Here is a 24,671-nt window from a genome sequence, read left to right as displayed (position 1 = left end):
TTCTGCTCTGTAGTTTATTTTAACATGGAAGTCCATGTAGATTGGTTCTTTCTTCCTCTTCCAGTTTTTAAAAACTTGCCATTCAAGGAATTGCAATTCATGCCACTCCTGTATTAGCTTAATTTTCAGCTATGTGGAGTAACTGATTTATACAGATATGGTCCGATACAGGTAAGATCATCATATTCAAAATTATATTAAATGCAAACAAATGATTTCTTAGTAATCTATTAAATCTAACATGATAAGATCACTGCGTAGAGTCAGTAGCCCTTGCTCCTCCCCAGCCTTGATGACAATGTGTTTTTAATGAACATGGTAAGATGAGCGTGCAGGGCCAGTTTGTAGTGTCAACACCAACAGCAGGGAGAGAGAGAGAGTGTCAGAGTGTGTGTCTGCAGCGGGACGAGTCAGGCTTCAACAACCTGACAGGCTGTGGCTCATTAAACCCCCATCAGACGCAGGAGGTCAAGACAACAACTACATCTCAGGCAACACACGTTAGGCAGAAACACAACGCAACTGTGTAGTTCCAACAGAATACTGCTTTATACCTATGAGTGGTTTTATTTTAAGCTTTTTAATCTTTACTGTTGAGACGTTCCCAGAAATCTTTAGATAAATCATGAAAAGACCAACGGCTTATAGACTTATTATTCAGGGACGATGCAGATGTTGTGTACAATATGATTAAATGGAAAAAGTTGCTTTTGTTTGTATTCTGGCCTCACGCCACCCTTAATGCACGCTGTATTGCTGTGTTTTCTGTGTGGGCGGATGGCTGGCTGACTTCGGAGAAGCAGGTCGACAGTGTAGCTGCAGAAGGTTTCACAGTGGGGTAGAGAGAGGGACTGGGGGCACTGTTTGGCAAGACTGAAGCGATAAGCATAATTTCAGGCTGAAATATGCCGGCGTAAACAACGCTACTTGTTTGATTGTGTTTAATTCAAGTGTGCTTGAACAACAGTGACAGGCTGTTATTCCAAAAAGAAATGTGTGTTTTGGGGTTCAACTATTTCTCTAGTTTCACCTAAGCTGAAGTCCTACAAGGTCAAATAAGTGAGTCCTACGCCAGCCCTCAGGCAGGGTGGCGCCTCTCGATCTCCATCTGACCTCTGCTTTTCCCTTTTTCTCTCCTCTCCTGTTACTCACTGAGTGCACTGCAAAAACACAAACAACCCATCTGTATTTCTGGGTTTCATGGTTCTGTTTTTTATAATTCAATCTTATTTAAAAAAAAAAAAAACCCACACCAGGGACCTCCCTTCTTTAACTGAGCAGCAGCAGAGGATGGAAGAGGATCTCTGTCAGATCTGCAAGTCGATTTGCCAGTCAGCTGGAAAGGATTAGAAATATCCTGTCCTTCTCTCACTCTTTGAAGCAGACTTACTAGGTCTGTTGGGTCAGAGGACCCTAGGGCCTCCCTACTAGCTCTGGGTCTGCCTAGCCAGGGGTCACCACAGCCTTTTAAGAGGATTGCATCTTGGTGAAGTGAAGTGTAATGGCTTATTTCCTGGCCACACTGGAAGTGGAAATCAGTAGTATCCATTTGGGATATTTTATTTAAGCTAAATTGACTTAGTGGAGGTGTTCCAAAGTAAGTAAGAAATATGCTTAATTGTGTTTGATGAGAAGATTGATATCACCATCATGTTGCTATGGTAATTATGAAGCCTGAGCCGGGGGGTAGGTAGCTTAACTTAGCATAAAGACTGGAAACTGAGGGCAAAAGCCTGCCAAACGCTGCCCAAAGGAAATTAAATCTGCCTGCCTGACTTCTAAAGCTTTTATTCCACACATTGTGTTTGTCTTTTTGATTGTGATATAGTGTCTTGTGTGGCTCCGTCTTACCGTGTATTAAGGTGACAATGCTGCTCTGATAATGTCAGAGGAACATTGTCTGTTCTCTGGCAGTGCAGCTGTCACATCCGGGACAACTCAAACAAATCTTCACCGTGCCAGCTACATCCTCCTGCACCCTCCCACCCCACCCAAACACACAGCTGCTCTCTAGGAAATGTGTTTTAACAAAAAAACAACAACCCAAAACTGTATTTCAGTACAGCTTTGCCTTATTATTTGTCTTCTTTACCGTAACCAGCTGCCATTAGTGGACAAAACATCACCCTAGCAGAGCGTAGGAGAATCTATCCATGGGAAAATAAATGGCGTGGTTATTGATGATCTAGAAAACGTATGGATAAAGACAAGTATGTGAAAATGGATTCTCATACCTCCATCAAACTCACACTCGATTTTTCCCATGTGACTGTGGCTGTGCACTCATGGCCGTGCTGCCTGTTTACACATAAATAAAACGTCAGCCAAGAGCACAGTGAGCATGAGGGAAAGTTTCTCTCAGTCTTTTGGCTGGACAGTCATTTGGCTGTTGTGTTGTTGTGTGTTTGCATAAAACATAGACACATTTTCCATGTTGTCTTGTTCTTGACTTTCAAGCTGCCATCCTAACCTGTGACGCTAGAATTATTCATGACTCTCTGATGTGAAACGCAGCAACTCCACAGGCAGTAGGCATCTGCAAACTGACAAAAGTTAAATAACATGAAGTCACAGGTTCTTTCTCTTCCTTGTTATGTAACCGACACTTTTTCCCCTCCTTTTTTTTATTGTCCGACGCCTTCTGCTCGCTCTCTAAACACCCGTTTCCTTTCCCCAACAGTTCATTTGCCATGTCTAAGTCGGCGGTGAAGAAGCTGCACTGGCGTTCAAAGGTGCTAGACAGCTTTGTACCTCTGCAAGGTTCGTCGGGAGAGCTGGGCATCGCCATCGGTGGAGGAGCAGATTATGGAGAGTTTCCCTTTGTCACGTCAGCCCCGGGTGGTGGCCTCACTGTGGGTGACATCATCCTAGAGATTGGGGGAACACCAGTTTTAGGGATGACATTAGGAGATGTCCGTGGTATCCTCAACTCTTGCCCCCATCCTATCCGCATCAAAACTGTGTCACCAGGTATGACTCAGCACCCAAAACAGCCAACACATTAGTCTGCAACTCATTTAAATAGATGAGCAAATTATGGGCACAAAGGTGATGAAATGTGTGAACACAGGTCTGCTTTGTTTCTGGTAAGGCCCTTCACATATCTTAACTCTTAATCTGAAATTCCCACACTCTTACTGTAGACAGTTTACAGTGACTTATCACTGTTTATCTTGCACGCCATTGCACTTGTTTCATCTGTCTACACCCAAACAATCTGCTACACTTGCTTCCAAGCTGTCATCCATGATATTCCTGCACAATAACACCCTCCCTCCCCCGAGCTCTCACACTCCAAATCGTCGGTCTGTAGTGTTCTGCTCTGCTGATTTGTGCTTGTCAATTATGTCAAGAGGACTGGTTAACATGTGGGTAGGAGTTCAAAATGTTTGATGACACATGACAAGAGTGTGGCAATCGAATTGCCTGTCACTCGTAGTGGGGCCTTGATGTTTAGAACAGAGGGCTGGGGGAACGGATGTCTTTGTCGGCTGCGGACAGAACGATATGTCACCAAAGTGTCACCTGACTGCACCTCCCGATGGCCTTGCTCGCTAGATTGATGGCCGATTTGGCCACAGGGGCGTAAATGGGGACCTTTGCTCCTGGTCGTTCTGCTACCGGTAGATCCATTATCATTTCTGAAGTCTGCCTGGTCCTGTCTGTGCAGCTTGACTGCATGTGGTGTGGACAGTGATGGATGATCTGATGCTTTGGGTTTCTGTACCACACCTCCTCTGCTACTCCTACTACTACAACTCCCTCTGCTCCTGCCTCAGAATACTGACATCAGGCTACAGTCCCGAGAGGAAGCAAGCATTAATGCTGCAGAGAGAAAACAAAGAGCAGTGATGCCACACAAATCAAAAATACCCAACTTTAAAATTTCATTCTCTGGTTTTGATGACAGCAAAGCTCCAGAAAATCTTCTTTGCATTCCTGTTATTCCTGGCTTCAGACATATGCTTAAACATTGTGAGTTAATTCAGTTCAGATTTGAATTTTGCTCTTCAGCAGACTAGAAATTAGCAGCTGTTTCGTAACATCACGAACAAAGCCGCCATTTCTCCCAAAGGGCGGCAGGCTAGATTCATTTCCCTTTACAGGCAGCAGCCATATGTGACCAGTCATATGTACATGCTGCCTCCACTAATAAAGTTATATCACTGATCCTTTTTTTTAAATAGCCCTCTGTAAATTCTGCCTGCTCCTGGGCAGAACCACTGTAACAGCCAGTATGGATAGGGGGTGACAGGAGTGTGGATGGCTCGGCGACAGCCTTCAGGGGAAGCACTGACAGAATGGTCGTCTGTCAGACTGACAAACTCTAGACACGCTCAGTCCATCCATAACAGCACGTGGCCTGCCATCAAAGGCCGTAAAGCACGCGAGACGATATTAAGAGATCAGAGAGGAAACAAAGCCCCGCTGTGTTGATCGGCTCTGCCTCCTCTGGTGACAGCCTCTACCGTTGTGTCTGGAACAATTAACCTCAGTAGGCTGTTGTAGGTATACGCACGAGGAACTTGGACAGGCACGTTTAATTCTCAGGAGCTACTATGAAGTGATATAGAGACATCAGCGGGCTGTAAAGTACTGGTGCTAAATCCAGCTTGTCAGGAGTAAAAGTTAGCGCTTTAGATAAATTTAAGTATGCATCATCCTACTGTTTATGCTTACTGAGCTGATTTATTTCTTTTTCTCTCTCCTTCCTCATCTCTATGCCAAACTTGTTTTATGTGCCCTTCCCTCAGGCCCCACATTGTGTAAGGACCTCAGGTTGTATCTGAGTAAGTGCTTCACACCCGGATCAGTGGACAGCCAACTTCAGCAGGTCATCAGAGAGAACCTCTACCTCCGTGCTGTACCTTGTAAGTCCTCTCCTGTGTTTCACTTCTTATCTTTATATCCAGCATTCCTGTATGTATCTTGCCTTTGTATATCTTATCTTGTCTACTGCAGTTTCATCACCTGTGTCCTGATGCTACCACGTGGCATGCCCTAATAGCAAATGTATTGTCTCCAGGTGTAATTCAGTTTTATTTCACTGAACTGTATTCAGTTCATTTCAATGAAATTGTACTGAATTGAATGAAAATACTGATTTATAAGGGCATGTCTCTTTTATTAGTTGCTAATATTTTGTTTTTACACCAGTCTCATTGTTCCTGCCATGTAAACATGATGGTGTTAATTAGCATTTGAGCCGGCAGAATTGTTTTGATCACTTTCTTGTGTCAGTGTATATTTGTATGGAGTTTTTTTTTTTTTATGAAATATTAAACGTTGGCATATGAGAAATACATATATTTTAAATCAGCTTTTGGTAAAGCTGACTGAACTGTAACAGCAACCATTTGTATTGTCACAACACTGAGCCTTTTCCTGAGTGGTAGTCTCATGTTTACAATCCACATCCGTAAGCTGTTTGACCGTTTGTTTGGTGGGATATCTAATTCTATTCATGCTTAACAAGTTTTTTCTTTTGTCCTGGTGTTTGCATCATGTCCTGAAAATCAAGCCTGTGGTCTGCAAACGCCGTTTCATTTTGATGCCTATGACTAAAATCAAGCACAATGGCAGCCAAAGGCAGCTAGTTGTAGTGCATCTGTTGCTATCTTAATCCTCTGTAATATGACGTCACTGGAAACAGCCAGAGGATATAACAGCTGAGTAGAGTTTTATCAGAGAAGCTTTGTGTTTTGTTGTATTTTCCTGGCTTTCTTTAATAATATATTTTTTGTTGTTGTTGTTGTTGCTGGGGGGCTTTTTTTTTCCTTATTTTTTTCAGGTGGTAGTGTTAAATATACAACCCACCTCGTGTGTCAGTATTGTTAACCTTGTCGTGGCAGTGTGGAGTTTTGTTGCTAATCTCTCCTTTAGTCCATGAAGTAGGTCATGTGGGACAATCTGCCCCCGCACCACATGACGCACTCGCTGACAGAACAAGGAGCGGTTGAGAAGTGCGTAAAAGAGTTTAAACTGCATCTCTCAGTATACCGCATGCTTATTGTCATTACAGTGTAATTGCAATTTTAGCCACACTCCCTCATTACTTAGCCATGCATCTACACAAGCAGCTGCTCGGGGACTGAATCACCCAAATTAACATTAAGTCTTTCAGCTGTTTTGTAATGAGAACGGTATCAATAAGGAGGGGATCTTTGTATACACAATAAATGGTTGTTAAATGATTTCACACGTTAGTTTGAGAAAACAGAGGATTTATATATGTTTACCTATATATCCATATTGATTAGATATGGATTTATCACTTGAAACAGTCCAGAGGATCCAAACTTGGCAAACTACCTCCCATCCCTGGGTGCTTTATTTTAGTAAGAGTGACAATAAAGCAGACTCAGCCCCTGCAAGTGCAATCCCCTGACCTGCTGAAGATGACACCACAAAGATGCTGTTCATCTCATGCTTATAGCAGCACAAGCATCTCCGAACCGATCACATTTCAAATTTGATCACTTGTAGATACGTAGAAGCTGAATTTTCTTCCTTTTTGTTGTTTTTGTACAAGTAGGCAGCTGTGTTTAACAGGAACTTAAAGCTGAAGAGTTTTCATCAGTGGCTCATTGTGGCCCCCTTCAGGATCATGTGCGTGCTCCTACTGCTCCCTCCAACACCTCCTTGAATTACCTGATACAATGAGTAATTAGCCTCAGTTCAGGTTTTAAAAACGTGATTGCCGTAGGGAAGCAAAGATGGTACGAGACTACCTCAGTTTTGACTCGCTTTTTTATGTGTAGATAGTTCTTCCCTGGAAACTGTGCTCAGTACCAATGAGCTATTTCAGTCTTTAAACCCTTTTGATGAGACAATGTTCTCTGATATTCAAGCTGGCACTGATGTAAGAAATAACATTACAAAGGCTCAGTCAAGAGGACAGTGCATAAAAATGGAAATGAATTGCAGAACTAAGTAAATGCAGGCTACTGTATCAATAATTCTGAGGTGGAATTAAATTAAAAGCAAATGTCTATCAGTGCCAAAGTGGAGGAGGGGACGGCTGCGGTCTAATAGCCCTGTGTGTGCAGAGAGGATGATCGCTGTGTAGCTTTGGAGAACAGGTACATGCTCAATAAACAATCCTGCACCCTGTGTTCTGTTCTTTTATACAGATTGTTCTTTTTTTGTCTTTTCATTCCCATTATTTTGTTCTGTATTCATGCTTTGCAGAATTTACATGACCCTCCTCAACTTTCCCATCCATATTTCTATAATCGCATTTGCACATGTGCCCTTGGATGATTCAGAACCAATGTCACGGTATCAAGGCTGGCTGTTTCTCTTTCTCCTCCATAAAAGACTTTTATAATTGTCTTCTGAGTGAGTCGGAGATAAGAAACATCATCATTTAGTTATTCTAATATGCTTGCTCCAGCATGTCACCCAGACTCTCTGTGCCCTTTTCAACTGCAGGATTTATTGTTGGCTATTTGTGTGCAGTGATCTTGACAGACAGCTCTCTCTGGGTGTTGATACAGAGTTCTGTGTAATTACCTCTTCAATCCCCCCCTCGCCCCGTCCCCCGAGGATCAGAGCGCCGCTTATACGGGGACAGGCGGGAAAGAAGATGTCAATAATCCATCCTGTCTCCCCGCCGACATGTCATATATGTCTCCGAGGAGGGTGCATAGATAATGAATCTGTGACTCTCACCATATCAGCTGGAGTGATGCTGTGTGTCCTGAGGGGAGGGGAAGAATCATAGACATGTCAGATGCCATCAGGAGATTTGCAATCAAATCTTTAATTAGTAAAAGAAACTGCTATTTTTTTTTAAGAAAAGCATCTAAGAATAGGTTTTTTTTTCTGTTGCCATTTTTGGAAACCAGAGGTGCAAGACCCACCCTGATCTGATACAGATAATGCATCACATCAGCCCTTCTCATCCACTTTAAACATGGTCGACAGTTTCCTAATAAGCTGGGACTGGAGCGTCAGACATCACTGGAGACAGTAAGCCACATACTGGAAAACTCAACATGTGGAAGTAAAACACAAAAAAAGAGGTTAGCCCAACAGGCATGAAACCAAACCGATATAGAAGTGCATAAGTGATTTGAGCATATACTGTTCATTAAAGGGGACCTATTGTGCCAATTTCCAACTCCATCTTGTACTTTTTGCGCTACATGACAGTAGCTTTGCATGGCTCACAGTTTGAAATAATCCTTATATTTATCTTATACTTGCCTTTGCTCATCCTCAGTTAGAAACAAGCTGTTCTAGCTAGTCTGCTTGTAAACCAGCTTCTAGGAAAGATGAAAAAGAAAAGGTGTAGGGAATGTAAAAAACAAACCCAAATCACAGTGATGCTGATTCACACTGGACTAATATTATCTTGGAACCTCAGTGGCTGACAAAGTATAGTAGGTAATTTGTGGCTGAAATTTGACTTTTGACTCTGGGTAATTCTGGTCCTTTGTGATTGTGGCTTCAGAAGAGAAGATCAGTAACACAGATCTATCACGTCTGTGGGGCAGTTTAAAAATAAATCCTGTTTAAAAGTTGTTTTTGTTTTTTTGTGGGCAAACCTCCTGATTTGTTTTTTGTCTCTCTCAGGCTTAACCTGAGCTCACATCCTACCAAGCTGACTCTCAAGTTGACTTATGACTTATGCTGAGTTTAATAATAACTATGGCAGTGAGGTAGGTGATGTTTTCAGTAAGAGCTACAATGACTGTCTGACTGTTGACTGTTTGTCAGTAGCCTTTATGCTACAGTTGACCTGTTCTGCATATTATTGTTTTTGTACTATATTGCAGCAGCTTTGCATGCACAGTTTTTAAAAAATCAGGTTTCATGTGATACTGTGCTTTGGTTCAGCCTCTCATTTTATCTCTTGTCTTGATTAGCTCCCCTGCCTTTAAGCCCCCCTCCCTCTGAGGCAGGCTTTCTTCTGATTGGTTGCCCCTGGAAACAGAAGATGGATGGGTGGGGCTGATGTTTTAATGTCTGATGATCAAATTAAAATTGTTAACCTTGAATATGTCTAAAGCCAAGTGCTTAGAGCGGTCTGAAACCCAGGATTTCTTATACATACTTGGAACTCATAATTTTTTAACATTTTCCATGTTTGGTATGAGAGCCTGCCAGTGTAACAGTAGTTATATGACAGTAAATAATGAGCAGCATCATAGGTTACTTTTAGATACATTTTACGCTTCAGAAAGAGCAGGTCAGGCTGATGGAGATTCCTCATGCTCTCTAATGTGTGGTGCCTCTGTGACTACATGGGTGAATTGGCTGCAGAGTGTGTGAGGGCTCATTGTGGGGCTTTGTGTGCACTTGTGTGCATAAAGTCCTGTATGTGTCATTGTGGCTGCGAGAGCTGCTCCCAGGACAGCAGTGCATTAATCATGGGTTTTATAGGGTAGCTGGGTATGACTCCCTCCTGCTGGATCCACAGACATCATATATGGTCCTCTAGGAGAAGGACAGAGATTTGTCCTTACTTTGGCTTTGGTTGGGGATTTTTTTGTTTGGGTTTTTTTTTTTTTTTTTTTTTGTGTCTTGGGAAGTGAATTAATTGTTTCAAGGTCAGTGTGGGTGCCACAGTGTTCAATTTGCAAATTAAAATTACACCACTGGATTTGCGAAAGATAATTTTGTGGTGTGTGGTGTGATATTTTTCACACCACATGTCTGTACTTGTGTTTAATTGGTTGGAGATTTGGCATTGGGGTTAAAATACAGCACGCACACAGCGTTACCTCAGTGATCCCACAACGACACAGGATGCTTTTACTGCCATGGCTTGGACTCACCGTTCTCTTCCAGGCCAAGGTCAATGTGAATCAATTATGATGACAGACCATTGATCATCTGAGTGCTCCATCTTCACAATGGTGATAGAGCGGCTTTAAGACTTTCTCAGTGCCTCATTAATGTTTAATTCGGTTCTTATTGATCTGTTTATAATAAAGAGGCCTTGGTAAATGCCTTTTGTCATCATTGTGCTTTTCATGCCGAAGGGTAAAGTTTGGTTTGTGGACGCTCTGTTCACCTTGGGCTGCTTTTACAACGACGTGGAAATCCTTTTATTAAAGAAAAAAAAAGAAAAGAATAGCCGACTTGGTTATTTCTCTGCCAAGGAGAGAGCCAGCGCACAGGTTGGGGCTTAGAGTTGTTTGTGTATTTGTTTCCTAACAAGAGAAATCCACCCTGCCAAATTTCACGAAACTTAGTGGTGAATTAGAAGCGGTGTTACATTTTGCTGCAGAGCTGCATCAATGCAAATTTGCATTGATTTGCAATCTGCAAATGTCCGTCTGGTTGTAATGATCAATGCATGTTGTAGTTTCTCTCCATTTCTACTTTTTAGACTATTTTTGACACTGTTCTGAATTAACCAGTAAAATTAATCTTGTATAGAGCGATAGGCTTGTTTCATATTTCATCTATTTTGTCAAACTTATGTACTTATGTAATCCTAAGCTATTTATAACCTGCTGATTTGCAATTTTTTTTCAACGCCGAACTCAGATTGATGACCCCTGACGAGAGGAAAGGGTCTTGATTAACTGATACATCATCCATGTCAGAACTGATGGTGTATTGAGCCCTGTGATGCTGATGTATGACATAATAATTTGGGTTTTTTTCTTCTCTCCTAGGTACAACCAGACAGCCCAGAGAGGGGGAAATCTCAGGGGTAGACTACAACTTTGTCTCTATTGAGGAGTTTTTCTCTTTGGACGAATCGGGAGCGCTGCTCGAGAGTGGAAAGTTCAAAGGTAAACACTTCAGCTAACTGCCTGTGCATTCACAGACTGCAAGATGGTGTTTCATTATGCAGAGAGATGAAAAGCTTTCTTTACAGCATCTCTGGATTCTGATCAGACAACCCAACATACATCAGACAATGAGAAATAACCCCTCAATGAACACAATTTACTTATAGATATAGATATACATATATAAATAGCATAAATTGGTGTTTATATGTCAGAGGATTGCTGGTTAGATTATTATTCCTGAAAAGATTAAATTTGGATCAGTATTTAACGTTTGACCGTCATTATCCACTGGAGCAAAAACTGGGTGTGATTAGGACACTTCAACACACAGCGAACACCATCCCCACAGAAAAAATGGCCAGAGAAGCAGAAGAACATCATATCAAGAAGGCCCTCTGTAAGTGTGGTTATCCCAGGTGGACATTTGTCAAAGCCCCAGGTGATCTAAGAGAGAAGATCAACTGCTGCCTAAGCAAAAACCCTTAGTGATGCTTTTTGTGTCAGGAGCATCGGGACAGTTGACACTCATTTTCTCTAAACACTGCATCTCTGTGGCTTTCAGACCCCAAAAAACACTGGGCCAAAAATTGGTCCACTCCAAGAGCCCGGTCCCCCAGCACAAAGAGAGTAATATAGTGTATGCTTGTTCCCTCCTGGAGAACACGGCGGGTCTGGGCCCAGCGCTGGAAAAATAGCTGCAGGGCAGGATGGCTGCTGTGTTTGTTTGAGATTACTCCTCACCCCCTACCCACCCCAGTTGCTTGTCACATGCTCCATAATGTTGTGCTGTGGACATTTATGTGCTTCTGTGCAGAGGAGTTTTTCTGTATTATCCTTTTGTTTTCAATGTTTTTTTCCCCCTTGCCAACTAGCCTGACCTGTAGGTACACTGAGGGCAATCGTGGCTCAAGAGTTGGCAGTTCGTCTTGCAATCGGAAGGTTGCCGATTCGAGCCCCGGCTCGGACAGTCTCGGTCGTTGTGTCCTTGGGCAAGACATTTCACCTACCGCCTACTGGTGATGGCCAGAGGGGCCGATGGCGCGATGTGGCAGCCTCGCTTCTGTCAGTCTGCCCCAGAGCAGCTGTGGCTACAACTGTAGCTTGCCTCCACCAGTGTGTGAATGTGAGAGTGAATGAATAGTGGAATTGTAAAGCGCTTTGAGAGTCTCGAAAAGCGCTATATAAATGCAATCCATTATTATTATTATTACCTATTTTCTGATCATTGGTCAATGGTCATGACAATCTCCATATAAACGATCCAGAAAGTGACCTCATAGTCCATTGTTTGCCAGTGATGCTAGTTTCAGTCATTGTGCAAATGTACTGTTTATAAGGTTGCGGAAACTGAAGACTGAAGAAGTCAACTAGATGAATGACAAAATGTTTCACCCACTGAAAACTTTACGTCCAGATTAACAGAATCATCTTTTTGGGACATGGTATGCATTCACTGGCTGCTTTTTTGTATACACCTGTTCAACTGCTCATTGATGCAAATGTCTAATCAGCCAATTAGACTGCAGCAACAATTCAGTGCATTTAGTCATGTAGACATAATCAAGATGACCTGCTGAATTTCAAACTGAGCATCAGAATGGGGGAGAAAGGGGAGTTTTGTGACTTTGAACGTGGCATGGTTGTTGATGGCAGACATACCAGTCTGCTCAAAAGCTGCTGAGCAGCTGGGATTTTCCCATACGTCCTTCTGGGTTTACAGAGAGTGGTCTGAAAAACAGAAAATATCCAGTGAATGGCAGTTCTCTGGGGCAAAATGCCTTGATGAGGAGAAACAGTTTCAGCTGACTGCTGACTATTTCCATCCCTTTACAACTACAGTGTACTCATCTTCTGATGGCTACTTCCAGCTTGATAACACCATGTTACAAAGCTCCCATCATCTCAAACTGGTTTTTGGCCTCAACAGTCACCAGATCTCAGTCCAGTAGAGCAACTGTGGGATGTGGTGGAGTGGGATATCGTGGATGTGCAGCCAGTAAATCTGCAGCAACTGTGGGATACTATCATGCCAATATGGACCTAAATTGCTCCTTGAATCTATGATATGAAGAATTAAAGTGATTCCTGTACAGGCGTCTTTCCTCAGTCTTTTTGTAAGGGTGAATGACGAATACATGTACAGATTCACGCATGTTTCATCTGAGCCTTAGTCTGGAAAAGGTCCCTCTCCTTTGGAAGACTTTCTGGTGTGGGTCCAGTGCCAAAAACCGTGCACCCCAGGAAGCCTAATCATTTTCAGACTTGTGTTGTTAACTTCCTGCCTGATGTAGACCCTGGAAAGGATCTTCCTCACCCACCTGGTGAGCACAATACTTGACCCTCTACAGTTTGCCTACTGTCCTGGGTGGTGAAGGTCATCACTGACTTTGTCATCTGGTGTGAATTCAACCACCTGCATATCAACACTAGTGAGATGAAGGAGATGGTAGTTGTGTTCCAGAGAAAACCAACTCCTGGGTGTTCACCTTAACAGTAAACTGGACTGGTCAGAAAACACTCATGCTCTACACAAGAAGGACCAAAGTCGGCTCCATCTGCCCGGCAGGTGGAGTACTTTGGGGTGTGCATGTCTTTACTGAGGACCTTTTATGACACAGTGGTGGTCTCTGCAGTAGTCTGCTGGGGAAGATGGCAGCATGGAAAGGGGCCAGAGCCAACTAAATAGACAGGTGAAGAGGGCCAGCTCTGTCCTGGCCAGTCCACTCGACTTTATAGAGGAGGTGGCTGAGTGGAGGATGCTATCCAAGCTAACGTCCATTATGGACAATACCTCATATCCCCTGAGCAGCTTGTTTAGCTGTTCCAGCCATGTTGTAGGACGGAGCACTCATCCCGACAGCAGTCAGGCTGGGCAAAACACACGTACAATAGATACCTGCTAAAATATATGTGTATGTATAATCACGCCCACTGCTCTTTGTGTGCAAATGAAAAAATCTCCCAGTGTATTTTACTGTATTTACTAACCACTTATAAATAGTACAAATTACTCTTGTATATTTTTTTTACTTGTTTATTTTGTACAATATTTTTTCTTATTTATTTATTCTTCTATTTTTATTTTTCTAATATATCTCCAATTCACATTTTCATGTAACACGTGAATTCCCCCAGTGTGGCGTTAATCAAGTCTATGTCTATGTCTGAAACCACAATTTTGTACCAGTGCAGGAGTCAAAGAAGGCAGACAGGCAGGTAGTGAAACAAAGGTAACTTTAATCAAACTAAAAGAAGAAGCATCAAAAGGTGCCGCAAAAGTGAAAGCAGCATGAATCCAAAAATGGAAACAACGCGACCAGAGATCAAGTAAAAGAGCCAAAAGTTAAACAGTTAACAGAAAAAAAACCCACCATGAGACAACTTGTCATCTTTACATTTTACCTTCTGTCCATGTTGCACAACTGAGATTTATCTTGTAAATTTGTAGGTGCTCTGATTTGTTGCTTAAGTTCTGTTGTTTTTTACATGAACCTATTTCCATTCTTTATGCTTAGCTCAGCTAAATGTCTCCTGGCTCACATTAAGTGTGCATTTATCAAACCCATGTCATATCGGTCTTCACATTTACTACTCAGCAAGAAAACACTGGAAGACTTTTGTCACCCTCTTCCCTTATTGTGCCTCTGACAGTGGTGATGTGTAAGGTAAATACAAGGAGGCTTCAAAGGCTAATTCTTGGTGCTTATTCATGAAAGCTGGTGATACTCAGCTTGTATCTTCCCCACAGACTCTTCCTTTTGTAAGGGTCAGAGTGCTGCCTCTGATTAAAAAGCCTCCATGCATTAACACCCATAATTTATAAGAGTTTAATGGGAGCAATAAATGCCGTCCTCACCTGCCTTGCATGTGACATTGACGGACGTATTGCTACAGTAAAGCAGTCTGGAGTGTCGGCAGCGTTGTTCGTCCAATCGCCTGCAGAAAGCGCAGTAAACGGTGACGGCTGGTGACCTTGCTGCTGAGTTCACTAATCTAATGTTTCCCTCAGCCCATTTGGATCTCCACGAGCCAAATGGAGGGGTGGAGGTAATTTCATTTCTGCTTTAGGAGCTGGAGCAGATGGCTCGTTATAAGAATGTAGTTTATGATCTCAGGGGATACATAACAAAGGTGTGTACATGCATATGTTGTACGAGGTATATATGTGCATAATCGTGCAATTTATTTACCTCATGAATTCATATCATGTTTGAACTGTTCATATAGGCTTTGTGAAATTAATGATCTTCAAATGAATGCCAGTGGATTTGAATGGGCTCATAATGTCCATTAATCCCAATATCTCAGTTTATTTCATTATAACATTTAACTTTTTCATTGCATTTCAATTTATTAAGAAAGGACGTCTCTCTTCTGCTTTTCTCTGTCTCAGGGAATTACTACGGCACACCTCGGCCCGTTCACGTTAGTGCAGAGAGCCCCCCCATCACCTACCAGGAACACCGCAACCTGCTCAGAAACTTCCGCACACGCAGCAAATCGCTCAGCAACTTGGAAAAGGCTGCACCAGAAGGCATACACAACGAGGGAGACTCGGGCAAGTGTCGCTGAGCTAAACTATGGCCGGTGCTGGCAGAGCAATGAATGTTCGTCTGCATCTAAGTAATCATAAATGAAGCATTGAAGTTATCAGTTATATTGAGTTATTTATATAGCATATCAGCAGTGGGAAAATGTATCTTCTCAGAACTGCAAAGTATTCAGCAGCTTAATACTGCGTCGTCTCTCTATCAATAGCTCCAGTCTCCAATGCCCAAATTAATCAATCATTAGCATGATTAGTATGCTCTAAAATCTCAGTTGGGCTGTGGCCTCATCGATTGCTGGATCACCTCCAAGGGAAGGTCAAGCTGCCTTGGGTCAAGCAGGTAAAGAGGGAAGCAGACAAGTGTGCACACAGAGAGGTGAGGGACGAAAAGTAGCAAATCATGCGACAAGAAAGCAGCATTGTTCGACTCGAGTCATTAGGCTCCCCAAACATACGGTCATTGCAGGTTTTTGTGGCAGTTGTGACCAAAATACTATCTCGTTTAAAGAGAAGGCTTAAAGGGCTCATTAATCACCAGTGAGAGAAAAGACTAATGCAAAGAGCTTACTTTCAAAAACATATTTAAATAAAAGCATCCTCAGCGAAATGCACTTAAATGATCAAAGTAGAAGCAGCTTGTTACTAATAATGCTTCGACTTGTGAGGTACTCCTTTTTTTTTGAGTCCTAGTGCAGATATCCTTTGCCTGGGACTCAGTGTGGGTATTAGATCATAAAAATACAATTAATATTTATTCAGTTGTTATGAAGATACCTCCGGTTCGAGTCTAGATGGGGACGCAAATTCTCTTTGGTTTTCTGCCAAATCAAAAACATCTGGAGCTACCTGCTGTGGCGACCCCTTGTGGCGAGAGAGCATTTGGAAGTAGTTCTCATTCACACCATGGATGAATTTCGTATGGACCTACATTTACTGAGCCAACCTGGGAGGCACGAAGAACCCGAACACTCAGAGGTTTCTGTGCTCTATTATATATTCCAGAGAGACTAGAACAGCTGCCAAAAAAGTCCAGGAATAATGAGAAATAAATGTAAATGACCATAAAGACACACAGTGACCATAAGAGATGCAAAATGGATTAAAAATAACCACAGGTTGAAGCAAAAAGGCGCAAAAGCTTTGCAAGATACAGCGATCAAGACAGGAAATGATCACATATACAGATATTTTTGTGCTTTCATGATTAAAAGGAAATGACAAGGGCCTCCAGCCATACACTTTCAAATGATCCCAAGCTACAAAGAGTAAAAAATATAAATTATAAACAATATTACCCTTTGAATTGTGGTGAATAAGCTAAAGATAAATAACCGAGTGAAATACAAATACTGCAAAATTATATACTTGAATAGACTGCAGGCACAAAGAACAACATGAAACTAGTACACAGGAGCTGAACAGAAGGTGAGTGTAAGATTAAATATTAGAGAAAGGGAGCACGGCAGCAGCGTAGGGGGTGGAGGTGGCAGGTAGGGTGGCTGAGTGTTAAGAAGGGTGAAGGCAGGGAGCCAGAATGGGACAGAAGATAAGAGAGAGGCAGGCAGTGTGGGAGGTGAGAAAATCAGGCAGACAGCTATCCAGAAACGTGCTCCAAGCAGTCAGGTATTGCAGCAGGCAGTCCGGACCGGTGCAGGATGCAGGATGCAGGCAGGTTGGAGTTTGAGAGCCGTCCAACACCCTGACCTCTGCTGAGTCATCTTTTGAAGTGACGATGCGTGGGTGGATGGGTCCAGCATCACTTGTCGCGTGCAGCAGGACTCCCAGTGTTAGGGCTGACGTCTCTTAAATCCATGCTGGAGCTCAGAACTGAAGGACAGCTACAAGGACAGCTAGGAAAGAAAATATGCTTATTTTTCATCTACTGCTAGTGTGGCATGCATAGTCACATATTCTTCCTCCTTAGAGAAAGGACAAAGACAGCTGAGATGCTGACCTCAGGTCTTTTTGCCTGACAGCCCCCAGTGGAAATGCCAGAATAAGGTCATTACAGCTTGCAGGAGAAACTTTTTACCTGCCACATCTGTTTAATAATATATCAGTGTTACGTATTTCTTCTCTGTCATAAAAAAAAAAATCCTGCATGTGCACGTGACAATAAAAGTGATTCTGACTGTAATTACAGGAGGCTCTGCGGGTGTTAGCAGCAGCATCCCTCTTGGTCACCGGTCTCCCGGTCGCACACGAGCATCCAGTAGCGGAGGCGATGGTCACGTCATAGAAAACGGCATCATCAGCAGCAGGAGTGGTGCCAGAGTGAGAGGCGTGATGCCCGATCACTGGGAGCAGGCCTTCAGTGACCCAGGAGAGTCAGTTTACATAGAGTAAGTGTCGCCATAAATCTATTAAATGAATAGTCCAACATTTCAGGGAATAGGCTTATTCACGTTCTGAGATTTAACTTCTATTCACATGGGATTATTATTCAAAGGGGATCTTGTGATTTAGAAATTACCCACCCCCCACGTCTGTATTTTGTGCAGCATGTTCGCACAGGATCAGTGAAGTCTGTGTTTTACTTGAATTTACTGACATCTGTGGTCAGCAGCTACAGGACTAAGATTAATAATAATAGGCTGCCACGTAATAACAGCCAAGTCTGTTGAAAGACAGCAAAATGTTAATTACCGATTCCTGTCATTGCGGTTATCCATCTCATCATCATCCTTGTTCTTCTGCAAGAGGATATAAAATTTCTATCGGTCTTTATGCTATATAGTGACACTAACCCTCCTTAATTTGTAACAGTCACAACTCTGACAGCAAAGATGCACAAGCAAGGTGTGGAGAACACCTTAAAGATAATTTCATACAAATAATATATAAATAACACCACAGCACCTCTGGGATTCACCATAAAAAGGTTATCTGTGGTACAAATATTAACTTTCCAAATGATGGATCCTGTAGATTTGTATGAGATTTTGATCTCAGACTTCTTGAGCAATTATTACAAATGACTAGAGGTCTTCAGATAATAAGTCCTGTGTGAATAAGGCTTTAGACAAGAAGATCAATAACACCATTCTATCTGTCAGCTTATTATGAAGCTAAAGCCAGGAAATACAGAACAACAGCAAGGCTGGCTTTTTTTTTAAACCCCAGCAATAGCTGAGTTGCATACACTTACCAGCTTAACATGGCCGAACCCCACCCATCTACTCCTAATCCGAACCTAATCACTGACATAGAAATATTTAATTTATTCAACATGTACATTATTTTTATTAATGAGATTTACTGTTTTCAGGCATTTTTAGTCAAAGCCTGACTGGCTGTATTTCCTTGCTGGTCTTCTCTATTATAATTCTTTTGATTCTTGGACTCTGTTACAGTGGCTTTTGCACAATTCCTAATTCAGATCAATCAAGTCATTCTCTATTCGATTATTGATTGGCTGCCCCTCGTAAAAAGATGTGAACAATAGGAGGTCAAGGCTTCCATATTCACAGCAAAAATGCTGCACCTGAGATAACAGTAGAAGGGATATCTACTCTTATAAATAGATAAAAGTTTTTTAAAATAAATATATTATGCATATTTTTAATATGCATATTAAAAATATGCATTTAAAAAAGTCAGAAACCTGAGTCTGTCTGTCTATCATTTTCATTTCATTCTAAAAAAAAGTGAATATGTGATTTTCTCAATTTGCTCAATGCCTCCTTTTAGCACGCTGGAAAAAGATGGTAGAGCGAGTTGCATTGTTTGCAGTGGCAGGCGTTTCTATTGTTCAACAAAAGTGTAATAAATTCCAGCACTGTCATATTATATCCAATGCTGTTGTGTTTCTAAAGAGGGTGGCTTTCATTTCTTTTCCAACTTTGTCTCTCCAAGACGCAACCCAAAGAGGACCAGCTGGCAGAGTCATCGAGCCTCAAGCAGGGAAAACCTCTACAAAAACGACTGTGAGCGTCTTTCGTTTGCATTCGTCTCTATCTTTCTCTCTACGTTTCACTCGAATTCCGTGTAATTATTAAAACACTGGCAAGCGATTTAACCGTTGAACAGTCTAAATGAAGCTATATATTTGTCAAAAAGGGAAGAAACAGACACAGCCAGCTTGTTAGAGCCAAATGAGATGGAATGAGCTTTTAGCTGAACTGAGACGTGTAAGTGATTAAGGCCTAAAGCTCAGAGCTGCTGGCGAAGAGCCAGACTCGCTGCTGGGACTGGCAGGGTTGACACGTGTATGACATGTGACTGGCAAGTTGATTTCATGATTTGGCCACATCATTTGTTGTTTAGAGGCGTAATCTAGTTGCAGATGGCTGTTTGTCGTGATTGGAAACGCTCTGTTGCCACACTGTGACTCAGGCTTGTCTCGACAAAGTGCAGTACACTTTTCTCACCAGCAGAAGGTGATATAATATTCATTATGATCAGAGGTACCTGATAGGATTTCTGCACAATCTGGTACAAACATTTACATGTTTACAGCTGGAAATGATTGCTGCTTCTGTCCCCACAATTAGGGCAGGATTGAATTACGAACAAACATGAAAGGAAAGGCGCAGTCTGTAATAGCACAGATTTCTTGATGCAACAGTAAATAGTAAATAAAGACCTGGATTACTGTAGAGAGCTGGGTCGACCTAATGGATTATGTTTCCATTTTAAGGTGGTCGTCTGTAATGGATTCTGCTTTTAATGCAATCGCCCAACCATATGCTTTGGTTTGTGTAGCATTTTGTTAAAAGCCCATCTGCTGATTGGTTTGCAGTGTTACAGCTCTCTCTCTTTTGCCTCATTCGTAAGACCTGTCAGGTCTAAGCACTGAATTGTATGTAAACATGCAGGACGGTGTTCAGTATTTTCAATGATTCCACCCTTTTGGCATATTTTTAAATTTCTTTCCTTAAGGACTATTATGACTTTTTCTTGGAGGTAAGCATCGTTATTAACCCATCCTCTCTTTTCCGCCTTTATCGCTAACTCGCAGGGTTCACGGACGAGCCTGGGGACCTCAGGGGTTTCCCTGTGCACACGCACTTGATCAAAGGCCCCAGAGGGTTTGGTTTCAATATTGTGGGGGGAAGCAGGCCGAGAGAGTTCCTGCAGGTGTACAGTGTGACAGAAAGTGGACCCTCCACTCTTAAGACAGGTAAAAGATTATATGTATCATGGTCATGACTGCTACAGTTTTGCAGTTGGTAGTGTGTAAGTGTCTTTTTCTTATTTTTGTTCTTTCTGTCAGAATTTCTGTGGGTTTCACTATAAAATATTCCACAGAAAGTGAGTGATCAGTTCTTAATCTTCAGGGCTAGCACACTCTAATCTGGCCATCATGCATAAACACCATTGCACATGCTGGTTGCAGACACACTCATGCAAATGCACTAGGCATGGTATTTGCACTCTAGAAAGCCGGGGCACAGGCTGTCTCTGCAGGGACTGATCTAGTTCATATCTGTTAATAGGCTGGTTTAGGAGGATTATGTGGTCGGATTAGTCTACACACATACAAAATACACAGTGTGTATTCCATTTACAAACGCTGCACACTTAAGCATATGAAACTAGTAAGAAAGGTTAACCCTTACATACTGCTCGGGTCAAATTTGACCCATTCTGACATTTTTCAGCTGCAAAAATAACCTAAATTTTGCTTAGTTAGACTGCAATATGAATATTTTTATACTGTTGTACGGGTGATACAAATTTTTGTACACTGCGGTTGTTTGGTGTCACATTTAACCCATAATAACTCATAAAGATTTTTAGATTTAATGATTTTTAGGTCCAGCAGTGTCGGTCAAATCAAGTAAAATGGTGGTTTGAGGGAATCGTGACAGACATGTCATGTCTGTGTGTATTTTTCACGGGACAGTGGTGACAAAGTTCATCAGCACACTGTCATGAGAACTGCCTGTGTTCACATGCATTCACCCAGCGTCCCGCAGGGACACAAAATCGCTGGTCTTTGCAGGGTCATGGGAGAATCTCAAAAGAGCGTAATAGTAAAACAGTGTAGATATGATCATATATGGTCCGCATCAGGAACAGAGGTCATACAGAGGTCAGAAGGTGCCTTGAGAGATGGTGCCTTGACACAGACACGGGATGTGAAACCGTGTGGTTGTAGTGGGATGAGCCGCACTGTTGCCTCACATCCAGATGGTTCATGGTTTAATTCTGTGCAGAGTTTGCATGTTTAATCCACTCCAGAGTACTTGCAGTGGGTTTTCTCCACACATTTTGAGTTAACTGGTGATTGAAGTGCATAGAAAACAGTTATTGTGTGACTTGTAGTTCAAAGGGCTTTGAGGAGTCAGTAAAACTAGAAAAGTGCTAAATAAATATGTGTGTTTGTGCTTTGCATCTGCAAGCACAAACGCACACAATTTCAGAAAACAATGCAACAATTAACAAATTATAATCTGTTCATTTTAAATTATTTGAGATTAAAACAGATCAAAAGTGTGCTTTGAACGCACAGACTGGTTGATAATAAGCAATTTTCTAATTAATATTGAATTAACATGGGTAGTTATGGACGGTAGTTTGGTAGGTTGATTTTTTTTTAAAAATATGACACAGAAGTGAGAACAGTTTAACAGTAGTAGTTATACATAGTTATGTAATAAATCCCAAAGTTCCAGAATGTTCGTGTCATTTTCACGTTAAATAAAAATATCTTTAAATCTTTACTGTTATATCTTTTTTTCTTTATAATGTTATGACTTAGGTAAATGGGACATGACACTTTGATGTTTTTCTCCAAAAACAAGTGCTGGGAAACTTAAAAAACACACTATTGTTACTCCTTGAAACGTTAATTAAGGCTTAAACCGCCATTTATTAATGTCAGACATATTTATAGATTCTCAATTAATCTGTAGTTAACAATTCTTTGTTGTGACTTGTTATGTAGGAATTTTTGGCCCAGATTAAAACCATTCTGTGAAGGCATGAAATATGAACAGTATGTAAGGGTTAAAACAGTATAGCTGATTCGAAGAAATTTGTGATAATTATTTTTGTATCCCTGTCCTTTTGTTTGTGGTTTATTAGCGGACATCCTGGTGTACATCAATGATGTCTGTGTGTTGGGAATGTCTCACAAAGAGGTTGTAGAGATGCTCAAGGTGGTGTCTGTAGGCCACAGCGTGGATGTCGAAGTTAGAAGAGGGTATCCAATGCTCTACAACCCGGATGGTTATCCAAAGCACTCGAGGTTACTGGACAGTGTGGACCCCATCCTACCGCCCACCACCACCCAACCTCAATCTCTTCACCAACTACCTCGCCTACCAGCACCCTCACCCCACATGCAGCACTTTAATGGGGTTCACGGTGATGGGAGGTACATGGAGCCTGGCGTGACTCTGGACACAAATGGAAATGCCATGTCTGTCACCTCCAGACACCTGCCCCCTTACAGACGCTCCAGTGTGAGCAATGCCGTCTCTTTGTCCCCTGTTCGCCCACCTCGCTCCCACAGAAGTTTAGCCAGGCTGCAGTCACTCGACCCAACAATGGCAAGCCAAAGTGACAGCGAAGTTGTTTCTGCGATTGGTTCACACAGGTAATAACTTAAATGCAAAAATAAATGCATACCTAGAGACATTAAATGATTAATTGTCTTTTAATGTGTGTAATTTGAGTATAATTTGATCTATTTATGAGCTCATTGGGGAAGTCCTTCCAGTTTTTCTTGTAGCCCCTTGGGAAATTTAACTATCCACCGCTGTGTGGGCGTAGCTAGCTCAGCAAGTTCACCATCAGTCTGGAGTCAAGGTGCAAACCATAAATCAAATTTTCCCCTTAATGATTCATGGAGTACAGTTTTATGGGTTATCTTGACATATACGCCTACAGGCCACTTTATTAGATACACATGTTCAACTGCCCATTATCTGATCAGCAAATAAGCGCATTTAGGCACATAGACCTAGCCAAGAATACCTGTTTAAACTGACACCATGATTCAGAATGGAAAGGTGATTTAAGTGACTTTGAACATGGCATGGCTATTTATGCCAGACGGGCTTGTCTGAGTATTTCAGAAACTGCTAATCTACACACAACCATCAGTTGGGGTTACAGAGAATACTCTGAAAAAAAAAGAAAGGAAAATATCTGTTGTCCCAGTAGTTCTCTGGGAGAAAATGCCTTGTTGACTTGAGAGGAGAATGGCCACACTGCGACAGTAACTCAAATAACCAATTATTACAATCAAAGTATGCAGAAGAGCATCTCTGAACCCACAGTATGTCAAACCTTGAAATAGATGACAACCACATGGGGTTCCTACCAGCTAAAAACAGGATACTGAGGCTATAATTAGCCTCAGTGCAACAAAATATTCAGTGATCAGTCAGGTAATCATCTTGCCAGTCGAAAAAAGGAAGCATTTTGAAATCACAATAATTATTTTTGAAGCAAAACTTACAAATGTCAGATAGATTAAGCTTCACTACGGTTTGCTGGGTTGTTAATCTATCTGCCATGTTGTGATGAGAGAAAACGGGATTTCAGAGATGGACATTATTTCTAAAAACTAAATGGCAGATACTGCAGCCCTACATGTTTTAGTATGATACTGTCTCTGAACACAGAGGCATTTAGTATTGATTTTAACTCTCCTTTCTCTTCTTCATCAGGGCATCAATGATCCGTAATCATAACAATAACTCACTCGCGACACCTCGTCATCCTTTACTTTATGGAACATCCAAGTCGTCTGAGAGTGACCTGTCCACCCTGTCGGGGTCCCGGCTGCCCCTGCCTCAGTCCCCAGGAAGGCCCTCCTCTTCCCCCGGTGGTCCCCGCAGCACTCATCCCCACCTATTCAGACCACAGACCTCCCATCTCAGACCTCCAACCCCAGACAGCCCGCAACACCGTGGCTTTAATGGTTTCCAGGGCAACACCAGCCCCACTGCAAGTCCCAGCAGCATGTCCTCACCTGGGGCAATGAGTGTAGGCAGTGGACTTGGCGCTTTCAGTGGAGGGGAGCTGGTGCCAGTGGCCTTGGCCCAGACTGAAGGAGACAGAGGCCTGGGCTTCAGCATGACGGCTGGCGGTCCAGGAGGCACTATTGCTTTAGTGAATCGAGTTTGGGACAGGAAGCAGTGCAACTCCCTGCAGCCAGGGGACGCTGTTGTCAAAATCAACGGAGCTGACGTCCAGAGCCTTAGCTTTACACAGGTAAAGGAGAAAAAGTGGAAAGAAAACCAGGGAGATGAAACATAAACCGATGAAGATGATACAGTGCGTAAAAACAGTAGTTTCCAACATTTTAGCTTATTTTTTTCTTCACACCCCTTAAGTTTGACTCATCAGAAATGACTTTGCATAATTAAAAATTTTGAAACAATTTCAAAACTTAATACTTTTAATGT

At 42.1% G+C, this 24,671-nt stretch overlaps 1 protein-coding gene across 1 annotated transcript in view; it reads left to right on the top strand.

The window, feature by feature from the left end:
• Positions 1-2,683: 2,683 nt before the first annotated feature.
• magixb (MAGI family member, X-linked b) overlaps positions 2,684-24,671 on the top strand; it is a 37,067-nt gene continuing 15,079 nt past the window's right edge. The window contains exons 1-9 of the mRNA XM_006794140.3: positions 2,684-2,970; positions 4,755-4,871; positions 10,635-10,754; positions 15,151-15,315; positions 17,450-17,648; positions 19,162-19,232; positions 20,267-20,428; positions 22,339-22,852; positions 23,931-24,477. Coding sequence (XP_006794203.3) covers positions 2,691-2,970; positions 4,755-4,871; positions 10,635-10,754; positions 15,151-15,315; positions 17,450-17,648; positions 19,162-19,232; positions 20,267-20,428; positions 22,339-22,852; positions 23,931-24,477 — 2,175 coding nt within the window. The 5' untranslated portion in view covers positions 2,684-2,690. The remainder of the gene's footprint in view (positions 2,971-4,754; positions 4,872-10,634; positions 10,755-15,150; positions 15,316-17,449; positions 17,649-19,161; positions 19,233-20,266; positions 20,429-22,338; positions 22,853-23,930; positions 24,478-24,671) is intronic.

The sequence above is a fragment of the Neolamprologus brichardi genome, chromosome 20, assembly GCF_056152115.1.
Source record: "Neolamprologus brichardi isolate AB-2024 chromosome 20, ASM5615211v1, whole genome shotgun sequence".
NCBI lineage: Eukaryota > Metazoa > Chordata > Actinopteri > Cichliformes > Cichlidae > Neolamprologus > Neolamprologus brichardi.
This window is presented reverse-complemented; position numbering and strand designations above follow the sequence as displayed.